Source organism: Ambystoma mexicanum, chromosome 2q, assembly GCF_040938575.1.
Source record: "Ambystoma mexicanum isolate Mex_15411 chromosome 2q, UKY_AmexF1_1, whole genome shotgun sequence".
NCBI lineage: Eukaryota > Metazoa > Chordata > Amphibia > Caudata > Ambystomatidae > Ambystoma > Ambystoma mexicanum.
The window spans coordinates 893,087,269-893,114,474 of NC_090924.1; the positions used below are offsets into that span (position 1 = coordinate 893,087,269).

Sequence of the window (27,206 nt, forward strand, 5' to 3'; positions counted from 1 at the left end):
GGACTGCATGTTGGAAAGTTTGGATGTCTGGAACTAAAGTGTGAAAGATTCTGAACGAGTCCTGTGGGAGTTGCTACTGCATTCAACCTCAGCCTTGAAGAGCATCAGGGGTGTGATGTGAGCAACTGTGACACTGAAAATGACCTCACCTGAGGCACAGCGTATTGCCACGTTGCGTCTCACATCTTGCACCCTGCATTCTGCATCCTACATTCTCCCCATTTTCACAGCACTTAAGCTCTTGACTTTCTCTTGTAGGGCAGTGTCTGGGACACTGGCAGCGCAATTGCCAAATTGTAGCATAATTGACTGACTGCTCAAATTGCCTGATCTTGATTGCTTAATTTCTACAGTCCCCCCGTTGGCTGCGAGGTGCAGAGTTGTTACCACTTCCACACCTCTTCTGTCCACTCCAACACAGGGGAAGGGTGGGTGTGCTCCCTCTTAGGAGGGGTAAGTCTTAAGTAAAATGCCACGTAGGCCTCATCTAGGATCTACCCAGAGCGCCGTTGGATAGAAAAGCAAGGCAGCGGCATGATTGTGGACAGTAAACAAAGGCAGTGGCAAAATTTGGACAGAGCGGGATTGAATTGGATTGACCGTTGTGACAGACTTTTTGTGTGTGTTTTTGTTTGAACAGTTTATGCTGGGCCGCAAAGTGGACATTCTTGGATTTTTTTTTTCTCCAACTATGAATGTACAAGTGCCCCCCAGCCATCAACTGATTAGCCAGCCCTGGGAAAGGACGCACAGTGTTATGCGACGCAGGTTACCCAGTGATTCCTCTGGTGGTGTACACTGCAGCTTGCGACCATCGACCTGCATTCCACAAAGCAGGGGTGAGTTGACCTGCATTTCGTTCACACCCTTAATCCTGCACCGCACAGACTGTGTAGACTGCTGTTGAGCCATAATTGTGACTTGCACCTACTTCTTGCTGCAGACTGTTAGTCTGAATGAGCTCTTAAGACTGAAAGAGGGGTTGCCTGCCTGTGCTGTGTGATTTGCTAGGCTACCCCTGTGTCTACCCATCACGATTGTCAAAAGAAAAGCTGCCACCCCAATCTACCCGGTTGAGGGGCACAAGAGACTCTTTAAATTGATGAAATCCATCAAAGATGTAAATATTCATATCACTGACGCTATTGAATCTGTGGGACAAAATACGGTCCATTTATCTTCAGAGGCCTGTGGCAGACCTAAGTCTAACTGTTGTAAATTCTCACTCTCTGGAGCTGAATGAGGTAACCAACAAGCCCTCGGAGAGTGCAAAGACTGCACCATCAAGTAGGCCACGATGTGTGCCTCAAGCGTGGACCTGACCCCCTTAGAGGTCTTTTGGGTGGCTAACCCAGCTGATTGTGTCGGGGGGTCAGGGGAGTTGGTGGGAAGATAATTATGTAATCCTTCTGTCTGGCTCAAAGGTGTGCTCTGGGAGGGGGCTATTGAGTGTCATCCACTTCCCAAACCAGCTTATTTGTTGCTGGAATTGGATGGCCAGGCTGCCTGTGAAACAAATGACGCCCAACACCGCCCTTAAGACATCTCTGTGCGCCCACTTTGTGGTATGGTAGGCACTGAGCTGGCAGTGGATTGGGGGGAGGGGGTGTTGTGCATAGTCTATCAGGCCACAGTACTACAATGGACACATTAACCAGAGGTGGGGGGATTACAATAGCACAGTCCCAGCCAGACATATCGCAAAAGGAGGATGGATGTGTGCACCTATTGCCCAGAGATATTAGTACTGCCTCGGCAGCCCTAGATCTGTTGAATACAACGCAGGTGATCATTGCATCGGGCATCCCCTTATCAAATCGTTTTGGAATTTTGAGTGTGATGGATGAAACAGGTGTTTTGGGTGAAGTGGGTAGGGAGGATGGGGAGCCTAGCGATTTCCGAGGCAACCAGGTCACAGAACTAGCCAAGCATCTATCTATGGCCGATGGTCTTTCCCATGGTGCTCCTCTCTTTCGTCCTCTAACTCCCCAGAGTTGTAGGTGTGGGTGTAGCCATGTAAACTGGAGTGCGATCATGTCTGTTTTTTGCAGTGTCAAGTAGGTGGTGCTACGCCTGGCCGATGAAGTGGCTAAATTGTCCAGTACTGATAACCTCCCTATTGGGTTGACCCAGAATGTACTTGTGCCCCTGAAAGTAGCCGCTATTACTGAAAGTAGCCCCTACTGTGTCTGGGAGGGGCGGTAGTCATGAGAATGCCTGGGATAGGCAATATTGAGCCTGGCCTTCCTGTCATCGGGAGGGGCTTTGCAGAATTGGGGAGGCAGCCAGGTTGTGTTCCAGGAGTAGGATCTAAGCCCCCCACCCATGGACGTACATTATGTTCGTCCATCAAGTACAAGGCCTAATGTGGGAGCCATGAGTTATTATCTGAGACTATATTGACAAATTTAATTGTAGTAATCCACCTAATAGGTTGTACACCAGAGGCACACATAATGGCCCATGGACCTGCTTTTTTGGGCCTCCCCATTCCACAAACTTGCTTGGTTCGAGGGAAACGCCAAATGCTAGGAACCCTAATTGTGTGTACATGTTCAATGTCCATTTATTCCTGTAGGGTGACTTGAAAACCAGTAATTCCTAGTAAAGAAGTCCATTCTTTGGCTGCGACAGGTCAGGAGTTGTAGATCTATTATCAGGGAGGATATTTTTAGCTGATATGGAGTGGGTGAGTTTTATTCACAAATTTGATCTTGTGTATTTGCAGGAAACGTGGGTCATGGATGCTATCGACATAGGGGCTTTAGCACTTTTACTACACCGCCTAACAAAGGCCCAAGAAGTAGACCTAAAACGGGATTGACCATTTTGATGAGCCCCCATCTCAATTTACAGTATAAGATGAGATCAACGGGCTCAGACGATCTCCAATGTTTAGAAGCTGTTACCATCGAAGGGAAGCCCATTGTTGTATTTAACATCTATAACAGTCCATATGGTCCAACCCCCGCTGAGTAGCATCTGGAAAGTGCTTGACAATTCATGGCTGTGAAAGCGCACATAATACTATCCCACTCATTCTGGCGATGGGCGATATAAATGTGCAGTTTGAACCCCTTGACAAACCCATGGGTTTATGGGATGCATTGGATCATGTGTGTGGGATACCATCTTTGAAGTCTGCCAAACCACCAAGGATCCATCAACATGCAAATGAGGTGGCACATTTATTATATGATGCAGGACTACCAGCCTGCAATGGTAGAGTCCAACCTAACCAGCCAGCTGACGTTACTTATGTGGGTCATAATGGGAGCTCCAAGATTGGCTATGTCATGATAAATGTGCATGACTGGGACAAAGTAGTCAGCCTTGAAGTCTTCAAGCTTGGTGATAGTGATCATTATCCTGTTGTGTTGTATGCAGCAGGGGAGGGGGGAAATTGTCATTTAAAGTGTGCCAGGCACTACTCTGGTTACTCTTCAGGGGCATTCGAGGTGCAGTGTGAAGTGGTCCACCATTGACATATGGATTGTTAAACCTAATATCTATGCCTGTATTGAGCCACACATTGCAGCTATTTACACAGATAATATCCCTTCTCCTTGCATAGTGGTCAGTTATAACCTGTTGGCATTGTTTCCCTACTTTACCAAACCTGTGAGGTCACAGATGCTGTCATAGGGAACAAGGGTTGGTTTGATGATTGCCAGCTTGCTAAAGAAAATGTGTTACCTCCCTCAACAGTACTACTCTAATTGATAAACCGCACTTAAGGTCTCTGAGAGCTGAATATAAAGCGGTTACCCGAGTGAAGAAAGAGGCGTACGTTAAGAACAAATGGGATGAATTGCTAACTGTGGGTGATCACATTCGTTTTTAGAAACTAATATTGGGGAAAGACCTGCACACCCCGGAATCCGTGCAATGCCACATTCCACTGGATATTTGGCATTTACATTTTAGCAACCTGTATAATATCCAGCAAGATGACCCCCGGGAGCCTTGCCAGGGATGTAGCATTGCCCAACTAGGTGAAGATTTTTTCCTTTTTTGATTTAAGGGGTTGGACGAGGCAATTGATGGGCTTGGCGGAGGAAAAACCATTTGGGTGCCTTTGCTTCTTTGGGTATTTAACTCTTGTTGCCAATATCGGGAGAGTTCCACAATCATGGCGAGAGGCAGTAATTCTGCCTATTTTAAAAGGGGCGACAAGATGCTAGCAGGGAATTACAAACCAATCTCCCTGCTGGATACTTTTGGTAAAGTGTTTGTCAAAGTTGTACTTACTTGCCTTGTCTTGGGCATTTGAGGGTGACAAAATCAACCACCTATAGGTGGGTTTCTAACATGGCACAAGTATGTTGGATGAAAGTTTTAGGCTGGGCTTGATCCTGGCTAAGTATGTTGATCCTGGCTAAGCATGTCTCCCTTCAACATTCCAAGGTATGCGCTATCTTTGTTGACCTGTGCACAGCATTTGACTCTGTCCCTCGCAGCTTGCTATGGGAGACCCTGAAAAGTAAAGATATTCCGGGGTATCTACTAGCCAAGATCCAATCCCTATGGATGGAAAACAAGGCTTCGGTCAGTTGGGATCTGGGTGGAGAGACAACAAAGAACTTTGAAGTTGAGAGGAGGGTGCAACAAGTTTGTGTGTTGGCCCCCTTATTGTTTTGTATTTACATCAATGGGATCAAGGAACTTCTTGGGCACTGCTTTGACCCTCCCAAACTAGGAAGTGGCACGTTTCCTGCACTATTCTTTGCTGATGATGCAGTGATCCAGTCTACAACCCCTATGGGTCTAAAATACAGTTTGGCTGTTTTTATTAGAAAGTGCAAGGAACCACAACTAGTGCTCAATACTGACAACACTACGTCAATTGTGTTTGGGCATAGGACAGCTTGGAAGCACAAACTTAACATTTAATTCAATGCTAACGTATTGGAGCAGGGGAGCACATTAGATTACCTGGGGATTAGATTATCTGACAACCTTTTCTGGACACCAACAACTCAAAGCCATAGAGACCCTTCATAAGTACAGTGGAACAATTTGACACTTTTTATAGTCCGGGTAGAGGAGCTGTCACTCTGGCCTTGCACCTGCATAGGATCCATGCCCTGGCAGCCTTCCTATACGGAGCAGAGTTATGGGGCTACTGTAAGGCTCTGTCCATGTGTGTAACTGAGAACAACTTTGTGAGAGCCTTGTTGATGCAACCCTGTGGTGCACCCTTGGCCAGCCCCTGCTAGGCATGCAACCTTTACCCAATCTGAGGTTCTAGCAACCAAACCACTGCTGTAAAGGGTACGGATTTGGACTACTACGGAACTGGGGAAATATAGATGTCTTTTGAAAGCTTGTTAAGCATGACTGGAACTGGATCATTACCTTGGTTTAAGTTTGTTCGACTGTGGCTCACAAGGCTGGACCCTACCACCCCTTTGGGTTCATCTGAAGGAATGAGTTCAGGCACGAAATTGCTGGTTAAAAGGACATGCACAAATGCGATTGCATCCTGTATGAAGCAGGCCAATCAGAAACTGAGTACTGATCGTCTGTACCTCAATCAAACAAGTGCAAGACTTCAAACGATACCTTGACAGGATATGACCGTGCCATTTCATTCCAGTTATGTACCAATATGTTGAAGCTTGCCTCATTTACAGCCAAGTGGAAGCCCACAAATGAGGATGTTCTGTGCCAGGTCTGTGTGGCTGCGCAGGAGTCCACTATACTTTTTGTATTGTTTTGTGTGGTTTACAAGAACTTAAGACCTCGATACCTAATCCTGCTATTTAGAGTAAAAAATGTCAGGACGACTGGTTTAAATGCAATCTTTTTTTCTCAAAATGTGTTTTCCGAGCATGGTTGAGAAGATCCCAATTGGCCTTCAATTTGATATACTGGATGCTTGTAATTAATGTTTTGCCTTCCTGGAATTATATATCTTTTAATGATGCACTGCTTACCTTTTTATTACCCTTTTTTTTTACATGTTTTTATCTTTCCCTCTGGCAAGACCATTTTTGATCACATTTTCTCTTGTGTTGTATGTCTGATATATGTATTAACTTGGCAATCTGTTGCATATTTTTCTTGCTCTTATGATTCGACAGCCGAATAAAGTTTTCTATAAACTATGCGAGCTCCCCCACATTGCATACCTCAATCTTCATCTGACAAACTTAAGTTGATCTAAAACTAAGCTGTTGGAACCATCTTTAATCACACAACCAGTAAGCCAACTTCAGGGACACCCAATCACATTAAACATCGCCTCTAAAATCCTCTGCCATACCAACAGTTGCTAAACATCACTGTGGCTCCACCTGCCTTCAGTTCTGCATCAAACCTCACTGGCTGGCTAGAACTCCTATCTTCTATATCCATGCTCCTCTGCAGGTCAAAGTTTTCAAAACCATGCATGGCCCTTATGCTTTGGAACTCTTTTCTCCCATCTTCAACATGAAGAAACCTACTTCACTTTTATAACAAAGCTAACAACTCCTCTTTTCAGTCACTTTCTGAACTGTTTCATCTAGCAATACAATGTATTTTTTTGACTTCCCACTGCACCCACTATCTTGTTTTACGTTCTCGGATACAATGTTTTCGCTCTTGCGTTAGCCAACTCCAGACAAGCAATAAATAGAAATAAACATTGATATTTGCTTACCTTTTGTAATAACGTTTGCAATTCTTCTTCGCTTTAATCGGCTGTGCTCCCCATTTTATGTGAACTGCAGGCAATAGCCAATATTGAGAATTTGAGTATGTGGCTTTGAGTGTGATAATTAATCGGCAGAAGCTGGTGGTTTTTATTTAAATTCAGTACACCTCAGCTTATAACCATTTTTGGCACCAATTATACTTTTCAGGACATAACACGTCATATTGTTAACCTATGTAGAACCTATGTAGAACTAAACAAAAAAAAACTAATTTACCAAGTGGAATGTGTAATCTGTATCTGCATAGGACCAAGGTGAAGACATTAAGCTGGCACTAATCTGACAGTATAGGGTGTATTTGTTTTTAATTTTTTTTTCATCTGAGAAAAAAAAGTATTCCTTTTGGGCGATAGAATTGTGATGATTCAGCCTAAAAAATGTAAGGCCTATGAATGATTGTGTGCAGAGCAGAGGGATGAGGTCTGTGAGCGCCCCATTAAGACAAAAACATCCACACACAAATTAAACCAGAATAATTGCATCCAAATACCAAAATTGGGACGGCCAAATTTGACAATAACAAATGTGTCCAAAACTGTGTAGCACCGGTCTGACAAAGTACACCCCACCCTTTAGGCTGTACAGTTTTGGTATTTCTTTTAGTTTCATAATGCATTGGTGTATGTGTGTTTAGCAAAATGAAACTTCCAAAATACGGCATAATTTAATTTTGAACAAACATGTATACAGTTCTTCATATTGAAACTAGCAAAACAAAGTGGTTGGTGTAGTTAGGAGTGGGAGTTCAGCTTTGTAGTGCAGGGGTTGGAATAGAGAAGAGCTGGGAGCTATTTAGCTCCTGCTGGTAACCTAGAAGAGCCTGATTAGCTTGACTCCACAGGACAACTAATGCCGAACCAACAGACCAATGTGAATGTAACTACGTTTGGGACAGTCTATAAATAAACATTAGGGCACATCTATACCACATTTAAAGCTTAAAGGGCAATAATAAATATACAAAATAAGATGTTTACATCTTATTTGGAATTTAGATGTGCAGAACGATATGTACTAGCTCCTTGTTACCCAGTGGTAGCTCCGGGTCATTGATTAGTTCCGTTGTTTCAATGATGTAACTTGCAAAGTCCAAAAGCGCTCTCTTCCTGGAATATAAACTCTCCCAAAGAATCTTGAAAAGGAAAAACCAGCTCCCGCCCCTCCTGGAATGAGAACATCCTCACATCTTTGGCAACAAATGGCTTGCTTCAAGAATGACGGCAGGAATAACTATCTTATCCTCAATCAGCTTTCACAATTCTTCCCCAAAGACAATAACAAATATATTGCTTTCCAATAGTACCACTCTTCTGCACTTGCTCCTTCTACTACCTGGCGTAACCTTTCAACAGGTATCTTGGGGGTAATCGCCTCTTGCCCTACATGTCTACTCGCCTGCCCAGAAAATGGCTAAGTGCTTCAATGGTAACTTTCACAGTAGAATAGCAACAACTTCAATGGCCGCCTTCAGCATAAACAGTTTAACAGCTCTCGGGGAACAGAACATTTATAATGATACTTATCAGGACCTCTCCACAAACGATGCTCATCTCCCTTTGGGTAACCACCTCATGAAGGGCAGCCTGTTTAACACCTTGCTTTCCCTTCTGCATTAACACCAAAAATAATCTTCAGGATCAAGTCTTTTCCTGATTCTAGTTTGACTGTAGCAATGGGAATCTACATCAGCCACAGTGATGGGTATTCCTGAACCTGAATAGCAACCTTTCCAACCTTGGGGCTTCTCACTATTCCCCCCTCTTATGTTTGGCAACCTTTATTGGACTCATATTGACAGTTTCCCACGGTCTCTTGGCTTGGGTATTGGTGGTATGTTTGGGTTTCTAGTACAACCGCCCCACCAGATTGTTGGTATTGGCCCAAACTCTCACTGTTAGCCACTTTTGCAAGTCTGCAACAGTTAAATATTTGTAAGATTTATTAGCTTGCCTTTGTACGTTTGTAACAGTTGGGTATTCATGATGCTTTTTAGCTTGGTTGTGTATATTAACAACAGTTTGGCTTTTGTAACGTTGCTTAGTCTGCCTTTCACTCGCTCGCAGGTGATGCAGCCTGCCCTGGACACATGGCCTGCACTGAAACGCACCAGAGTCCCTTGCGTGGCTTAGACTCACCGGGTAAGTCGGTTCCAGGTGCTCCTCTCCACATTCGCAGGACTGCTGCAACCATGGCTTCTCCGGCCAGGCGCAACTTGTCTCTTCGGTCGCCTCGGCCATGATGATTTGGAGTCGCTCTGACTCCCGAGTCTCTCTGGTGCAACCCTACCACCCAAGACCTCTCTACTGCCAACGCTATGCCTGATGCCTTCTGTGAAAGCTCTGCACAACGTAGTCTTCCTGGTTAAGGCGTTTTCCCACACGCTTCGCATCTTCTGCAGTTTAGGATGATAGAGGCACAGACCCTCTCAGGACTCAACGTCCCGCTGTCTTCCAGCTCCTCTACGCCTGTCTCCCGCAGGTCTTCTGCTTCTCAGACTGCTTCTGGTTCCGCTTCTTCTCCTGCTTCTTCTCTACTACCTGCACCTGAGGGGGCCTGTTATGCCTCCCAATCTCCCTCAGCTGTAGGTCATTCTTGTTAATTAGCCGACCACTTCTACATCTTCCTCTGTATCCCTCATCCTCGTCTCGGTACTGAGGGAATTATGGGACGTGAATTCCCGAATGAAGGAGTTTGTTTTCTTCAATCTTTCTATGTTGTAAATTGAATTTCCACTTTCTACAACCTTTAACAAAGGAATATTACAAGAGCCAGCCACGAGGCAGTTTTGAGAAGAGAAATATGGTTCTTTACTTTTAAGACTTCCATTATTATACAACTTCCTCTTATTAGGCTTTTGGAAACTGGGGGAATCTATAACCGCATTCATTTCTTGGGTTATAACAGAATGTTTGTTACTTAACCTCCACATTTGTTCCCATTCAGATGGTCTACTTGGGGAACAATAGAATGATGATGGCAAAAAGACATTGCATACTGTTATATTGCTTGGTTGTCCTCTTAAAAAGAGGTTAAATACTGTCTCATCCCATAGGTATTCCTCATTCTCCTGACCCTTTTCTCCTACCGGGTTATCCTCCCACCGTACACTGTGAGAAACCGGAGGGTATTCTCCCAAATAAACTTCAGGAAGCCCTTATTCAGGTGGTCGGGGAGGGCTGCCACTCTGATCCCAACCCTGGGGTGGATGAAGGAGGGAGGATCACCTGGGTAGGGGAGCCCGGGGTTGTGTTCGGGGAAATACCCCAGGTGAGTCACGGTAGTATACCGGAGAAACGGACGAGGAAGAAGAGGTCCCAGAGGCTTTTATGGGCTATCAACTCGACCTCTCTTCGATCCGATAAACTTCCTTTTCGAGAATCCACCATCCCCTCTGCTGAATCCATTACACACCCCGTTGCATTCAGAAACCATCTTTCTCAGAATCCTTTTTTTCTTGTTCCCTAGCCAAATACTCCCAATCATTCCTCTTCCCATCCGTCTGATTATTTCTCACACCCCAACCTGCTCAGATAGAATACTACAGTTCCCACAATCCCCCTTGTTTACTTCACACTCCCAGCTATTCTAGTTTGCCCTGCAAAACATACTAATCCCGTCCTTCTGATCGTCACTTTCTGAACTCCCAGTCAAACGTGAACAGTTACAGTTCCCACAAACCCTCCTATTCATTTCGAAAACCCACCATTCTGAAATCACGTACCCCTCTAGAACAAATACTATAATTTCCTAGAACACCTCTTTCCCGTCATGTAGGACACTAACACTCCAACCCCTCCCCAACACGAACACTATCTTACCCCACGAAAGACAACAGACTAATAAAACAGTGTTCCTGACGTGTCCTGCCGCAGGGATCAGGCTAAGTTAGGCACGACGAGACAGCTATCCAGACCCAGCAGTTCAAGAGAAAGGCGGAAGATATCCAGAGGTTGACAAGGAGAGACACGACCTTGCCCTTTTCGACAAAACTCTGTGAACCCTCCGCTGAAAGCAACATAAAACCGAGGACCATAGCCCAAGTGTGCTGCAGCAGATGTCGACGGTACACAGAGCGTATCAACGCCGATAAGCCGCAGCAAGGGAGACTCCTGCTTCTGTGGTACGGTGAGTCGAGGGGAGAGCCGATAAGAACCGGGCTCTGGTGAATGAAAGTGCCAAAGTGAGAGAAGTTTAAAAGAACTGTAACATTCTGAAGAGGAGACCAGATGCAAAAAGAGACCGGTACCACGTGGATGCTGCTCCGATAAACCCTGGTGAATCCCTGTCGGAGTGAAACTACAGGTACCAGAAGGCCGTAGGAGAGCTGCCAAGATAGGTCAAAGTGGTCATACAGGAGGTCAAGCAAAATCCCCATACAGTCGAAAGCCTTTTACCTAACAACTATAACGAAAGTAAGGGAAGGGAATCCTGTGAGCATTGAAAGTATAAGGGAATGTGCAGTTGGCAAGGGTGAGTACGGAAGAGGGATGCTGGCGAGAAGGGGACAAGTCTAAAGTCTCAAACACTGTGTTGACAAGAGTGAACCCGGCAAGGGCTGTCCACTGGAACTGTTTAAAAAGACATTAAGATTTGTGAAGGAAGGAAAAGCCGCAGTGAACTGAAAGCAAAGAGCGCTCTGCGACCGGTACAGGGGGAACCGGGGGGGGGGGGAATAAATCACCCGGGAACTATGTAAAACAGAACTTTGTGTTAGGTTTACCACGAAAATAACTATCTATCAGGCCCTCGGGACAGGAAACCACAACCATCGAAGGCCTCGATATCGAAAGGAACTGTCTTGGGCTAGCACCGGGAAGAGGGTGGGGCCCCAGGGTGAAGAACCCACGCCCCAAGTAAAAACAGGAAAAAACTTTCATTTTGCTGAAGGAACCTTTTTTGTTATTTGAATATCAGGCCCTGGAAGGAGGCGAGAGACTTTCAAGAGAACCGAGACTTGGCCATCGATGCTCCTGATAAACTGGAAAAGAACTGTCGACTCGTGCTGAGGAAGCTAGAGTGTGTGCTGTACTCTAAGATCCCGCTTTACCCCATGCTCAAAACGTGGGAAGGGAGACCCAAGCTACTGCATCCTGACACGATTTTCTTTTCTCGAGAACTATCCCACACCCTTTTGTATTGGTTGTAATGTTTGGCAATAGGTTTCTTAGTATAGGCTCTTTTTATTTGACACAACACCACTAGGATTGCCTTCTTTTCATTTGATGGTCGAAGCTTTCTCCCATCTTAGATTTAGGTTTAGTTTGGGTGTTTTTCCACCCTGCATTTATTGTTCAATAAACACCCATGAACTGTTACACACCACCCCCAAGGTCAGGCAGGATCAGGAAGTGCCTGCCTTTCCCTGCCCACCCGGGAGGATACTTTAGGTAGGGTTTCAGTGTGGGATCCATAGGGTTCATCACAATTGTCTAACTGAACCTGCTATTTTGCAATAATATGTGAGGCAGCTACAAAACGATCTTTTCTGGGTTCATAATGATATATTATATGGGTGAAGCAATCATTTGTATGTTGGTTACATAAGCTCCTCTTGCACTGTCTATTACAGTTTGCCTTCTGTTCATAGGGTTAGCATTTGAGGCAATTTTTTTATAAGAAAATACACTTGTCTGTCATGTTTTCTCTTATTGTGGTTTCTCTCCACACATACATGTATACCATCTCTAAGTCTTCTAGTTGCATTATTCTTGACAAAATGGCCCACTGATGTCTGTGTTAGCTTGGGAAACTACTGGGAAATATGTAGATGGGCAGACATGATTTCCTGAAGTCAGTTCATTTGTTTTTGGTTGTCACAGAAACTAGTATTCGCAGGATTTAAATATATCTACACTAAAGAACTGGAAAACTAGGCTGTCATTTAGGTGTAGCGGGATGGTGTCTATATTTTGTTAAGGAATCGAATCATATGGTTGATAGACTGACGGATCACCTTCTTTCTCTAGAAAATGACTATTATCTTTTTATTTGTTTTCACAAAAAGATGAGACCAGTCCGCCCAAAGACAAAGGGACATGGCGAAAGGGCATCCCTAGTATCATGCGGAAGACCTTTGAAAAAAAGTCCACCAGTGGAGGAACCTTTGGTGTCAGGCTCGATGACTGCCCCCCTGCTCTTAACAATAGAGTAAGGAAACAGTTTTTGTGTTTATATTGTGACTACTAAGTATTGGTGACAAAATCATTACAAAATGTTTCTTTGAAATTTCTTCTTTGTTCCTTTTGTAGTATGTCCCGTTGATAGTTGATTTGTGCTGCAAGTTAGTGGAAGAAAGAGGGCTTGAGTATACCGGCATTTATAGAGTTCCTGGAAATAATGCTGCCATCTCAAATATGCAGGAGGAACTCAACAAAGGAATGCACGACATAGACGTTCTAGATGATGTGAGTTGGACAAGCACAAATGTGTTCCAAAATTAAGCTACTACTTTTGAAAGTTTCATTCAGAATACTGACTTGTGCATTTAATTATCTAGAAATGGCGAGACTTGAACGTAATAAGCAGTTTGCTGAAGTCTTTCTTCAGAAAGCTTCCTGAACCACTTTTCACAAACGGTGAGTGTCCATTTTCTAAGTGGGGTATTAACTTATTTGGAGCACTCCTCCCAAAAGTCAGAATGTCTTGTGCTGCATGTCAAACAGGTGGGTTCCTTACTAGATTACCCAAAAAAACAATACTGTTTCTTATGTGGATGACAAATGAGCTATACATTCATCCAATAACTAACAAAGGCTTTGTTTTTTAATCAGAAATGTATATAGATATATTCAAATGAAACAATCTTGAAATGATTCTCAGAATTATTACAACATTATGTCCAATTCCTTCTTGTAAATCCGTAATTTTCATAAATTGCATTCAATTACTTCATAAATTTTATCATAGTTAATTGATCAAATTTGTTCTCTCGTGAATCCAATTTGACTTCTCACAGAATGCATAACTTTGTAACTTTAATCATTCAATGTATCCTCATTAATTGGGTTTATTCAACACGTTTCACTATATACATAGCTCATGAGGGGGAGATGAAATGTATATTTTTATATAGGACTGCATTCCTTCTTGGTCTTCAATAGTTAATTCATGTTGATTTTGGTGGTTATTCACATTTGAATTTTCTCTCGTTATGGTACTATTTCTCAAAATCGAAGCACTTGTTTAGCGTTTGCTAGTACTCAAAAAACCTGAATGTCAACATAACATTCCTTTCAACACCTTTTCCCACTCATGGGTTTTTATATTTTCTTTTCTTCCTACATGGTCTTGGAGTGTTGAACATTTTGTTCCTATTGGTCTTTTTTTTGCTGTTGAACAATTATTTTCACACTTTGCTATTCCAACAGTCAAACACTATTTGTACAATTAAAGTAAAATTAGCATTTTTAGGGTAAACCAAAGCGGCCAGCCTACACGGACATGGAAACATATAGCAGTGGGACAGTGTGCTTACTCTGCTTGAGTGCAAGGGGAGCTTGAGGTGGAGCCTGTGGTCTTGTGCCGGTGCACCCTGCTCCTTTGTTCCCTTGTTTCTTCTGTTAACCAGAGGACCTGCATTCACTCATGTTGAAGAAACCAGACTCACTTATCAACTTGGGGTGATGCCAGACAGAGGCATCTTTATTTGTTGTTGTGTAAACCAAGAAAAATGGCAACCTCCACCTATCGGGAACTGAGCGCTCTCACCCGACCCGCTCTCAAGATCCCTTATCTTTTTATGTTACTGGTCACCTGACAGGTTCAAAACTTTAAAATGTTCAAGACGTGTTGGGGAGAATTCTCAGAAATGTGATAATTTCCTCTACCTTAGAGACCCCCAGCAACTTTGCTGGATGTTGTGGACTTGATTTTTTTTACCTGGAGAGAGTGAGACCCTTTTTCCCACTCTAATGTATTTTAATGTGATTTTTGTATTCTGTTTCTCTTTTGGTTATGGAGTCTGACAAACACCATAGGCATCATCTTTTACATTGTGTCACACAACACCTTCAGTGCAGTGGCACAGGGAAGTCTTCCAGATTTCCCAAAGGTTTAAATACCTTCTCTTGGATAAACTACTGTTTCCAAGAGCAGCAAAGTGAAATTGAATTTACTTACATTAGTAACTATTCTAGACCCAGCACTCACTATTTTACGATAGGGTGCTGGAGGGGTTACGTAGTATCCCCTTTGTCTAGCTTCTCATGTAAAATATTTTGTTACCCTTTACTCGACAAATGGCTGGCGGCAGTGGTTTACTTTTAACTACCGTGGCGTGCATTTACCGCGGGCTGCTTTCGCAGCAGCAGTAAAGCACCCAATGGTGCCATTTTTGTCAAAATGGCCCGGTGTTAATAAGTTCATAAAATACACTTCACAGCAGTCCTTGTGTTGAGAGGTTTATTTAGCAATACATCCAAGGGAAAGGCCCCCAGCTGTGAGCCAGGATATCTGTCTCCCCTCCTGCTCTCAATCCACCCCAGCTGGAATGTGGAACTCTTGCTTAATCATAACAGCAATGGATTGGTTCCTTGGTAACTAGGTTACATAGCAGAAGATGACAATAAGTCTAGACACCCCCTAACACCTCCCTTCCTTTTACACAAAATGAGTGCTGGCCTCATGTAAACCCACATTGCGTTGAAGAACTTGAGGCTTCTTATTTACATTGTAAGCGATACAAAACTTTGAGAAGATAGGTTGAAGACAGTAATGTAAAGTTACCAGATGTTGTTAACATTTTTGCAAATTGCTATCCTCTCCTTGTTCCAGACCCCACCTCCTTTGACAAGAACAGATGATCCTAAGTCCTTAACAACCTGTTTGGGCTGAGAAAATAGGGATGCACCTTTGCGCACCTTGGTAGGCAGTTTGATCTTAATCCAGTCACCTTCCTCAAGACTGAACTCTCTACAAGCATTTTTCCTGTCTTACTGCTCCTTAGATTTTACACCTGAATCGAATATCTTCTCCCTCACTGCCTCCAAATCTACTCCTACCAATTTTGACTTTCCCATCCAGCCTGGACACATGTGCGAGTTAGGCTTCCTCCCTCTTAGTAGTTCAAAAGGAGATACACCCGTAACACTGTGCGGGGCTAGTCGATACTGAAATGTTCTCTCCATTATGGTCCTCACCCAATCGCCTCCTGTGGCCACAGCAATTCTAATGGCATCCATGAGAGTGCGGTTGAAGCGTTCTACGCACCCATTGGTCTGGGGATGATATAATGAGGTGTTTACCTGTTCTATGCCATGGTTACTCAAAAAATTCTCTGAATTCCCTGGAAACCAATTGGGTGCCATTATCTGACAAACACTTCCTAGGGAATCCTTCTCTCCAAAACAATTGCTCCAAACATTTAATGATGCTACTACTGGATATATCTTAGTGTAAATATTTCAGGCCACTTAGATGATAAGTCTATGACAACCAACACATAGGTATCTCTCCCACCTCTGATATTAAAGGGACCTAATAAATCCAAGACAACCTCATCCCAGGGAACCGTGGAAGGTTTCCTAACGGTCATGGGCACTTTCTGTATCCTAAGACCCTTATTTCCTCCAATACAATCACTACAACTGTTGACCACTTCTTCTGTGTCTTTGTCTAGACTGGGCCACCAAAATTCTGCTCTAACTAAACCTTTTGTTCTGGGCAGTCCCAAATGCCCAACATGAGCTAGATCAATTATTAACTTCCTCATTTTGATAGGTACAACCATCTGATGTCCCCTATGTAAGTATCCTTTATCAATCCAGAGTTGTTCTTTGACTTTAGCAAACCCACCTAAATCACCAAGATAATTTCTTATTCTGCTCTACGTCACTAATGTCAACACTCTCTGGTACATTTCATCCTCAGAACATGCATTGTCCCACTCCTCTTTCTTTACTGAATCATGAACCTGAAATATTTCAACACCCTTCTCACGAGTCGGGGAACATTCCTCAGACACAATTTCTCTCAATACTGATCTGGATAGGGCATCAGCGACTACATTGCTTTCACCACTAATGTGAAGCATGTTGTATTGTAATCCTTGTAAGGAAGTCACCCACTTCATGATGCGTCTGGAGACACCCTCCAGACCACCTTTGGTAAATATCCCTATTAGAGGCTTATGGTCGGTGCACACTGTGAATTCTCTGCCCCACAGATATCTTTTGAATTTTTCCACTCCACAGACACAAGCCAATGCTTCCTTTTCTACAACTGAGTATCTGTTCTCAGGTCCTTTGAGAGATCTAGAGGCAAATGCGATAGTGTGTAAACCTTCCTGATCTTCCTGCATTAAAACTGCCCCAATACCATAGTCACTGGCATCCACAAATAGTAATGAATGTCTACCTTCCTCAAACATTCTCAAAATGGGTGCATTGGCAATGGCATCTTTAATCTTACAAAACTCCTCCTCACATGACTCATTCCACTTAAAGGTAACACCTTTCCGAGTCAACATCCTCATATTCCTTGACAAATTTGACAGACCTCTAACGAACTTGCCATAAAATTCAACCAGACCAAGAAAAGACAGTACGTCTGCTTTAGATTTTGGTGCTTCCATCTTACAAATGGCTTCTATGGCCTTTTTTTTGGGTTTGATACCTTCTCCCGTGATTTCATGACCCAGATATTCGACTTTGTCAGTTTTGAATATACATTTCTCTAAAGATACTGTAAGACCAGCCTCTTTGAATATGTTCAACACTCTCTCTAACCTTTTATCATGTTCTACTTCATCCTTTCCACACACCAGCACATCATCCTGGTAGCACATGACACCTCTCTCACCTCCCAATAGTCTGTACATCACGTTCTGAAACACACTGGCTGCTGAAACCAGTCCAAATGGCATGCGTATACATCTGAAGAGACCAATAGGAGTGATGAAGGCTGTAAGATCTCTGGAGTCGGGATGTAGTTCCACTTGATGGTATGCGGATTTTAGGTCAATAAGAGAAAACACTTTGGAACCGGACACACCTGCCAATAGATCATCTATTCTGGGTAAAGGGAATTTATCAGCCACTACATTTTTATTCAGGTGTCTAAGTTCAATGCATATCCGCAGAGATCCATTGCCCTTTTTCACTATTACAATGGGACTAACCCATTCTGAGGAATCAATTTTCTCTATCACTCCCTCACCTTCCATTTTCCTCAATTCACTTTCTACATATTTTTTAAGAGCCAGAGGAATGGTACGCAATTTGGCAACTTTGGGGATGGCATCTCTCTTCAAACGAATTTTATGCACAAATCCTTTCAAGCACCCTAACTTGGTGACATTTGTTTGCCCTCTGGCCCCCTCCGTGACAGTACTAAAGACAGATTTCTCACCTTCAACAGTCAACACCTGATCTGGGTGACTTGCTTCAAGCCTTATCTTGAGCTCTGCCTGATCGCTCCAGGACAACAGCTCTCCACCTCTGTTGGCCACATGGACAGTCCCTATCGACTTCCTGTCTTTGAATTGCAGCTCGGCTTCAAAGCAACCTAAAATTTCTATAGGCACATCTCCATAAGCACATTCTCCCACAATGTACAACATCCAAATTTCTCCCTCCACACATGCACACTTATCAATGTATAATCTGCTCCACTGTCCATGAGCATTGATACTGGCACACCCCCAATGAGCACAGTTGCATATGGTTTCTTTTTCTTGACCTTACCATCAGTGGCATTGACAGAGTAAACAACTTCCCTACTAGCATCATCAATTGAAATATAATCTTGATCCACATTGACTTCATGTATTTGACCTGAGGTGGTATTGAAATTCCTACAGCATCTAGCCATGTGTCCCCTGATCCCACATTCATTACATACAATGTGTGTTGCATAACATTCTTTGTCAGATGCTATGTGAGACAAACTCCCACATCTGAAACACCTCCTAGTTGACTCTATCCTCGGGTAACCAGAGACTCTGCCACCCCTGAACGTATTATTCTCACTGGGCGGTCCTCTGGCAGATGACCCTTGTTGTCCCCATACTCTGGTGGAGAGACCTTGACGACCCTCAGGTCTCCTACCCATTTGCCAAGGGTGACGTGAATTCCCTGGCACACTTCTCTGCATCACTCTCGAAACCCTTTGTATGGCAGCTTCATTGTCATCTGTTTTGGACTTATCCTGAGAAGTATTATCCAGCTGGAGAACATTTATACATTTATCTGTATGTTCTACCATTTTCGCTATTTCAATTGCCCTGTCAAGAGAAGGATTCCTTTCCTTCCATAACTCCTTCCTGATATCATTAGAACACTTGATCATCAGTTGATCCCTGACATGCTCATCTCGACAATGGTCAAATCTACATTTGATGGCTAAACCTCTAAGAGCAGTTACAAATTCCTCAATACTCTCTCCAGTTTTGATCTCTCGTAGCAAATTTGTACCTCTCAAGAATTATATTCTCCTCAACACAGTAATGTTTGTCCAATTTCGCTAAAGTCTTCTCATATAGCCCCCCATCAGGGATGTCTGGAGGTTCTGGAAGTTTTTTGACCACCTCCTGCCCTGCAGCGCCTAAGCAGTGAAAAAGAAGCGCCTCTTTGCGCTCATTAGAGAAGTTGGGTCCAAATGCTGCCAGTGCATATTTGTGAAATCCCTCCTTCCAGTCTAACCAACGCACTCTTGGTTCACCTGGCGTTGGAAGGAAGAATACTGGGGCTGGTACGTTTGCCATACTGTGGATAAACAAATGTCACCCCCAGGTAACAAACACTCCAAACGTGGTGCCCCAACCAACTGTACCAAAGTTACAATGTGTGCACCCACCAGGTAGAGTCCAGTTTAATACACTGTTCCAGGTCCAGGATCCGGCATCCGACTGCACAACCAATTGCTGTGTGTCAATGTAATCGAGGCGTCTCGTTTTTCCGAAATGTATTACTAACACGACATAAAGATGGCCGCCACACTTACAGGTCCTTTACTCTAATTGCGTGCTGACGTGACGCAAGGCTGCAACCTCAAGAGATCCAATGCGGGAGTTCCTCGAGCGCGAAACGTATTACTGACACGACATAAAGATGGCCGCCACGCTTACAGGTCCTTTACTCTAATTGCGTGCTGACGACCACCAGCTCGCGCTCGACCATTCATTCACCCGACAGCCGGGTTCCATTCAAAGGTAAACAACTGTAAGCCGCGGCAGTTGTGTGCAACGGCGGGCCATAAGTAATCAAGCCAATGGCAACAGTACATAGGTGACTGACCTCAGAGTGAGACCTCTGCGGGTCCTGTCAGCGCTGCCTCTCGTAGTTACAAGTCACAATCCACAAAACTCCTCGGCATTCGTGCTCCGCTCCAGGATGCACCTTAGTGGTTCACTCTCCACAAATCAAAACTCCTCAGCATTCGTGCTCTGCTCCAGGATGCACCTTAGTGGTTCACTCTGCTCCCAGACACTGACCGTGTTTCTCGCCTGCAATTCCACATCAAACAGGACACTCTGTCCAAGTGCATCCACGGCTATAATCAATTATTGCTGCTGCCGGGGGCCTTTTCTCCTTGGCCCAATCCTCGTCGCCAATATTAATAAGTTCATAAAATACACTTCAAAGCAGTCCTTGTGTTGAGAGGTTTATTTAGCAATGCATCCAAGGGAAAGGCCCCCAGCTGTGAGCCAGGATATATGTCTCCCCTCCTGCTCTCAATCCACCCCAGCTGGAATGTGGAACGCTTGCTTAATCATAACAGCAATGGAATGGTTCCTTGGTAACTAGGTTACATAGCAGAAGATGACAATGATGGTAAGTCTAGACACCTCCTAACACCCGGTCGTCTTTTTTAGCCATTTCTTTATGGAAATGTCCTCCTTGAGAATTACTCTGTGCGCCAAACCAGGTTTGGTCCGTTTGTTAGCTTTGCCTTTGGTGGGATTCACGAGTGAAGCCCTCCTCTGGCTTCAGGGTGTCTGGTGGGGGCAGGAAGTGAGGGAGGTGCCCAAAACTCCCTGTGCTTAGTCTCCTAGGAGACCCAGATGCTTTCTGTAGCGATTGGCTGGCTGACTGGCAAGGACAGCCACCCTGCAGGGTGACTGAGAGCTAGGCTGGAATGAATGGGAGAGAACTGAATAAAAGGCGAGGCTTTTGGCTTGGAAGGCAGAGTCGACAACTGGGCGAAGGAACCGAAGAACTTGAAGAGGACGCATGATGCAACTCCTGGAACGTTGGTTTGCCCGGGAAGCCCTGCTGCTGTGCTAAAACTCCAAATTTGTATCGACGGAGAAGCACCCCCATGGACGACTTCTCCCCTTGAGTTGGTGGCACCAATCAACTCCAAAGTAAGCCACCTGGACATTCTCTCAAAGCTGGTTGCATTTCCAGAGAGTTGCTGCTGGAAACCAAAACGCCATGCAGAGGAACTCAAGATCGTGTGCGTTGCTGTTAAGTTGGCCAAGAGCTCCCGGAAGATCCTCCGGATTCCCAGGAAGCAGGACTGACCGAGCCTGCACCACCTCAACAGAGTGCTGGACCCCAGATGCATGGAAAGCCCAGCTCGACAGCCAAGAGTCTGTGGTGTTGCTATTTGTTTAGACACAAGGGGCTGAAACCGCAAAGTGCCACAGTTCCTCCAGTCGTCCTCCCTCTTGGCCCCACGACTGAGGCCCAGGAACACAGGATCTGCAGAGCTGTCCAGGAACAGAAGCCAGCCAAAGCCCTTTTCTTCTAACCGAAGGTACTGTAAAGTCTAAGAGAACTTACCTCTTGTTGTGTAACCTCGCTTGTTCTCAGTTTAGACTGGTCTTTTTTGCTTCTGTGGAGTTGCTACAGCTTCTTTACCTCACAAGCCTAATCAGCTTGTGGCCCTACGTTAATTTCTTCTTTTCTACAACGATTTCTAAAACATTGTGCAAGACTTTATCTACCTGCAAGAAGTACTTCAGCTCACCTAGACTTTTGTCCATTTGACTTTTGTCCCTGAATGACTCTTCTTCCCTCTAACATTGTCTTTGGTCTTCCTTCCCGGAAGGGCTTAACTATCCTTGCCTGGGGGGAGCTGTTGGGGGGGGGGAGGGGGTTCTTACCTGCTTCAGAATATTTGAGATCTCTTGTTTTGTTCTAATAAACATTTTCTTTGTTTCACATTCTCCTAAGTATTATTCTAAATGCCACAGTGGTGTAGGAAGTGTCTGTGTGCCATCCAAAATGGGTATTTGCTGATTCTTTAAATCTTAGAGAGTGTATTTGTCTGTTTCTCCAGCATTGGATCTTTCATGGATTCACATGCTTTGAATATTCCCCGTCGTCAGGCTGGGAACCTCAGTACTTTTTAAAATAGCGTTTTTACTTGGAAAACTTTGACAACCGTCTCCAAAGTGTCGGGATCGTGTGTTGTGGTCATTGTTTCCCATTTTCGGGAAAAGCTTTGTTTATAACCTGCGCAACTTGCGGCTGAAGAAGGTATATGAAGGGGAAGGGCACATGGACTGCCTCTATTGCCTCTACCCTCATCACTCTGCCGATTCCTGCGACATCTCTAAGGGTTTCTCTTAGAAAACACTGAAGGACCGCGGCGGTTGATATAACGTCTGAGAGGTCTGCTCCTACAGTTCCTTGCCGGTCGGTGTCGGCTGAACTGCCGGCTAAGAAGTCTTGGCCTGCAGACAAGAGCGGCCGCCCCTCTTCGGGCAAACACCTGATGAAAGGGACTCCTTTGTCGTCTAAGCATGGTCAGTCTGACCAGCCCCGAAAGCCTGAGAAAATTTCTTCTTCAAAAAAGGACTCTTCGAAACGCTCCCCACTCCTCTTCAGGAGACCATCGTAGGTCATCCTCTAGTAGAGAGTCTTCGAAGCATCTATCCAGGGAATCAAAAAGGGCGGGATCGCATGTAAAACCTGCGCCACAACTGTCGGCGCCGTCGACGGGAGTCCCGTCGTCGACGGTTTAACTGCCGGCTACGGTGTCTGCCTCCACGATGGTGTTGTCGGCTCCAGTGACTGCGCTCGACAAGGGCCTGAGGGGTTTGTCATCGACGGACAAACATGCTACCAGCGGGTGTAGTGTGGCAGCCTTCGTCGGATGACGTCCTTCTACCAGACACTTTGCTACAGCAGGAGTCGGCCCTTTCAGTGTTGTCGATGGAGGAGGAACGAGAGCCTGTAGAGAACACAACAAGCCTCGGCTTACAGTGTGTTGGCCTTTCGACGACGGCGGGAGTACAGAATGCTCCATCCACATCTCCTCTGCTTAACCTGCAGTCGGTGCAGTCCCTCCAGGTCTTATCTACTCTGCAGTCCCTGTTGAGTCAACTGGATTCAAGATTGCTTCCCATGGGTATGCCCCCGGCAACACCTATTGTCGATGCGGCAGGTGTCCCTCAGCGTTCAGCGTCTACGGCCGAGTTGCCGGCTTCCCGGCCGATGAGCACAGAGTCTCTTCGTTCCCATCCGGAGGAGGGTGAGCTACTGGACTCTAATCCCGACCGAGGGCCCAGGGACTCTATCTCTGATGTCTCCTCGTCGCCATTGAGAGACCCTACATGGGAGTCTGCTGTGGAAATAGAAGCTCCTAGGAATCCAGCGCAACCGTCGCCCCCGGATGACATTGGGGCATTTCATGCTATGATGGCAAAAGCCTGTTTTGAGTTTGGTCTGACCCCAGAGGAAGAACAAAAAGAATGTTTCCTATTTGCCGACATGGGAAAGAGAAGGAAGGCGGTTTTCTCCGTTCCAATCCTGGACCATGTCTGGCAAGAAGGCCTACGCACCATGCGCCACCCATTTTCAGAACCTGCAATCAAAGGGAGATTAGAGAAAAATGTAAGGCCCCGGACTCTATGGCAAAGTGTTTGATTTCACAACCCACCCCTGAATCGGTGGTGTCAGCGGCGGCTAGCTGGAAAGCCAGAACACAGCACAAATGCACTACACCACCTGACAGCGAAGCTAGAAGACAAGATGCCTTCAGAAAAAAGGTGGGGGCGACAGTAAAAGCCGCCAACTCGTTAGCGATTATGGCGCGCTACGACCGCGAGATGTGGCATCGGCTGGCCCCTCTGTTAGAACATCTACCCGAGGAACACCGAAAGGCTGCCATGTTGCTGGTGCGTGAAGGTGAGGAGGCGTCAAATCATAGCATTAACATCGCTGTAGATTAAGCGGAATCTGGTTTCAAACAGATTAATAATGGGGGTGGTACTACATCAGCAGGCCTGGTTGAAGTGCACTGACTTTAGGCCGGAGGTTCATTACAAGGTACTGGACATGCCCTGTGAGGGGGAACATTTGTTTGGAGAAAAAAATAGACAAAGCCCTCAACGGCATGAAAGAGGACTCCGATACGGCGAGATCATTGGGAGCTTTGCAAAGCGGGCGGTCATTTCGCCCCATCCGTGGAGCTTTAGGAAACACCTGGTTTGCTGCCTCCAGAGTCCGGAGTTACGGTCGGTCTGGATACTCCTCAGAAGGATAAAGACGGGCAGTACAGTCTATGCGAAGAAGCCGAGATTTTCAGGCATCCAGAAGGAGAGGACAGCCCTCTTCCGCCAAAGGTAAACAAACAAAATCACAACAATGACGGTCTTCGAAGAAATGTGCTGGGGGGGGCGGGGTAGCTCTACACGTTGACGAATGGCACAAAATTACATCAGCCCGTTGGGTATTGGACACTGTACGGTTGGGCCACTCTCTGGAATTCAAGGGATCACCGGTTCCCATTCCTCCCGTGTATTCTGTGCAACCTAATCTTCACATCTTACAGCAGGAGGTTGTAATTATGCTACAGAAAGTGGCTATAGAATTGGTTCCAGTGGCCGAAAGAGGTCAGGGGGTCTACTCCCGTTATTTCTTGGTGAAGAAACCCAACGGCAAGTGGCAACACATTCTGGACCTTCGGGCGTTGAACAAGACTGCAACGCCTGAAGTTCAAGATGCTCACACTTCAAGAAGTAATTCGGTCGGTACAGCCGGGGGAATTTCTGGAATCGTTGGATTTGCAAGATGCATATTTCCACATACCCATGCGTCGATACCGGAAATTCCTGCGATTTTTAGTGGGTCAAGATCATTACCAGTTCCGAGTGCTCCCCTTCGGTCTGAAATCGTCCCCCAGGACATTTACGAAATGCTTAGCGCCGGTGGTGGTGTGGCTCCGACGAGAAGGTCATCACGTCTACCCTTACCTGGATGACTGGCTGATACGCGGCTCATTGCCAGGCCGACGCAGGCAGGTCTCAACGTTACCATGCGGCTGTTGTAATGACTGGGCTTCGCCGTCGCATTCGAAAAGTCATATCTATCTCCCTCCAGAAGCTTGGTATTTCTGGGTGCAGAATTTCAAACTCAGCTAGGCCTGGTGAAGCCCTCCGTCGAGAGAATTCAAACACTCAAGCAGAAAGCGGCAGAGTGGAAAGTCGGAGCGAGAGTGTCTGTCAGAAAGTACATGTTGCTGTTGGGAGCCATAGCGTCATGCATTCCGTTGGTGAAGAACTGTCTATTCATGAGGCCAGTGCAGGAGTTTCTTGCGGACTGTTGTGCTCAGAGTCGCGGATCGTGGTCCGACAAGGTGGTGGTCAACAGTGACTTACGGGACGCTCTTTGATGGTGGCAGCTCTCGGACAATCTGGATCGAGGAGTGCCGTTGCTGGCACCAGAGTTTCAAGCTAAAATTGTGACAGATGTGTCTCAGACAGGGTGGGGAGTGCATCTGGGGAGCTTCCAGGTTCAAGGTCTGTGGTTTCCGGTCGAATAGTCTTCACATCAATGTGCTGGAACTGAGAGCGGTTCATTGGGCTCTACAATCGTTTCTGCCGCGCATACGCGGCTCTGTAGTGAGGGTGTTGACAGACAATACCACCACAATGTTTTACCTCAAGAAGCAAGGGGGCACTCATTCTAGGGTGCTCTCGAGAGAGAGGCTGAGTAACTTTGGCATTTTGCCCTGGTACAAAACATCAGTATTGTAGCGTTTCATCTGCCGGGGGTGATGAATGTGCAGTCGGAATCGCTCAGCAGGGAAATAAACCAACTCCATGAATGGCAACTGAAGGAACAGCAGGTGTCGAGCATTTTCCGAAAATGGGGTCCTTCATTGGATCTTTTCGCCACTCAAGAGAACAAAGTGCAAGGAGTTTGCCAGCAGGTGGCCTCAGCCCGAGTCTCTGAGGGATTCGTTCTCGTTCCCGTGGACGGGCAGGTGCGTGTACGCATTCTCTCCATTTCCACTCATTCGGCGGACCCTCCAGTGGATTCCGAAATACCCATGCCGTGTGATCCTGGTGGCCCCGTACTGGGCCAGGCAGCCTTGGTTCTCAGACCTACTCCATCTATCCGTAGCAGAAACAGTTCGGTTGCAAGTGACGCCGGACCTTCTGTTTCAGGACAAGGGCGCAGTCTGGCACCACGATCAAGGCTCTCTCAGCCTGACGGCTTGGCTCCTGATTTCTCAGAGTTTGGCCTACTGAAAATTTCTAGTGACTGTCGCTGCATTTTGGAGGCAGCTAGAGCTCGTCCACGAATGTCTCCTATGCATGCAAATGGAAAAGGTTTTGTGTGTTGTGTAAAGGCCATTCTGGGATGGACCCTTTAAACATTTCACCGGAGCAAATACTACCCTACTTGTTGCACTTGGCAAAGAAAGGTTTGGCGTTCTCCTCCATAAAAGTACACCTGGCGGCCATTTCTAGATTCACTCGGAAGAGGCATGCTACCCCTCTGTTTAGAGATCATTGGGTCAAACATTTTCTAAAGGGATTGTTTTGGATTTTTCCTCCAGCCAAGAAATTCCCTCCTGGTTGGAGCCTCAATCTGTTGCTGTCAAGTCTGATGAAAGCCCTGTTTGAACCTATGTCGTCGATGCCCCTGCAGTTCTTGTCATGGAAGGTGGCGTTTTTAGTGGCCATTACTTCGGCAAGAAGAATATCTGAATTGCAAGTGCTAGTGATTGATCCTCCGTACTTACGTAAGGTGGTGTTGGCCACTAGCCCGCACTTTATTCCAAAAGTGCCAACCAACCACTTTTCATAAACTTTCTTCCATCGTGCTACCATCATTCTTCGCTTCTGCTTCCTCATCGCCAGAAAAGGCGCTGCATACGCTGGATGTGAAAAGAGCATTGAAATGTTATCTGAGTCGTACTCGGGAGTTCAGACTTTCAAAACAACTTTTTGTGGCTTATGGACCCCCTGTCAATGGAAGGGCAATCTCCAAACAAGGACTATCTCGCTGGGTCTCATCGGCTAGTTCCTTTTGTCACTCTAAGGCGGGAAAGCGTTTGGAGAGGTATCCAAAGGCGCACTCTACGAGATCCACTGCTTCGTCGGCGGCCTCCTGGTCGGTGTCGCATACCTTTAACTTTACTCCGTATTATTGCCTGGAACAGCAGCATGGTGCAGATGTGTAGATTGGACGTGCAGTCCTGCAACGCCTGTTTCAATAAGTTAAGCCCCACACCCTTGGGATATCTGTTTCAATGTTACCACTGCTAATGCCTTCTTTGCTGGTCTTGTGTTTGTTTTCCTGATGTATTGGTTTGCATTACACACCT

General features: G+C 45.6%; 1 protein-coding gene across 4 annotated transcripts in view; it reads left to right on the forward strand.

Annotated features, from left to right (window-relative positions):
• ARHGAP21 (Rho GTPase activating protein 21) overlaps positions 1 to 27,206 on the forward strand; it is a 1,630,902-nt gene that overhangs the window by 1,310,123 nt on the left and 293,573 nt on the right. For all 4 annotated transcript variants that reach the window (XM_069648161.1, XM_069648162.1, XM_069648163.1 and 1 more), the window contains 3 exons: positions 12,706 to 12,848; positions 12,950 to 13,105; positions 13,198 to 13,276. In XM_069648161.1, coding sequence (XP_069504262.1) covers positions 12,706 to 12,848; positions 12,950 to 13,105; positions 13,198 to 13,276 — 378 coding nt within the window. The remainder of the gene's footprint in view (positions 1 to 12,705; positions 12,849 to 12,949; positions 13,106 to 13,197; positions 13,277 to 27,206) is intronic.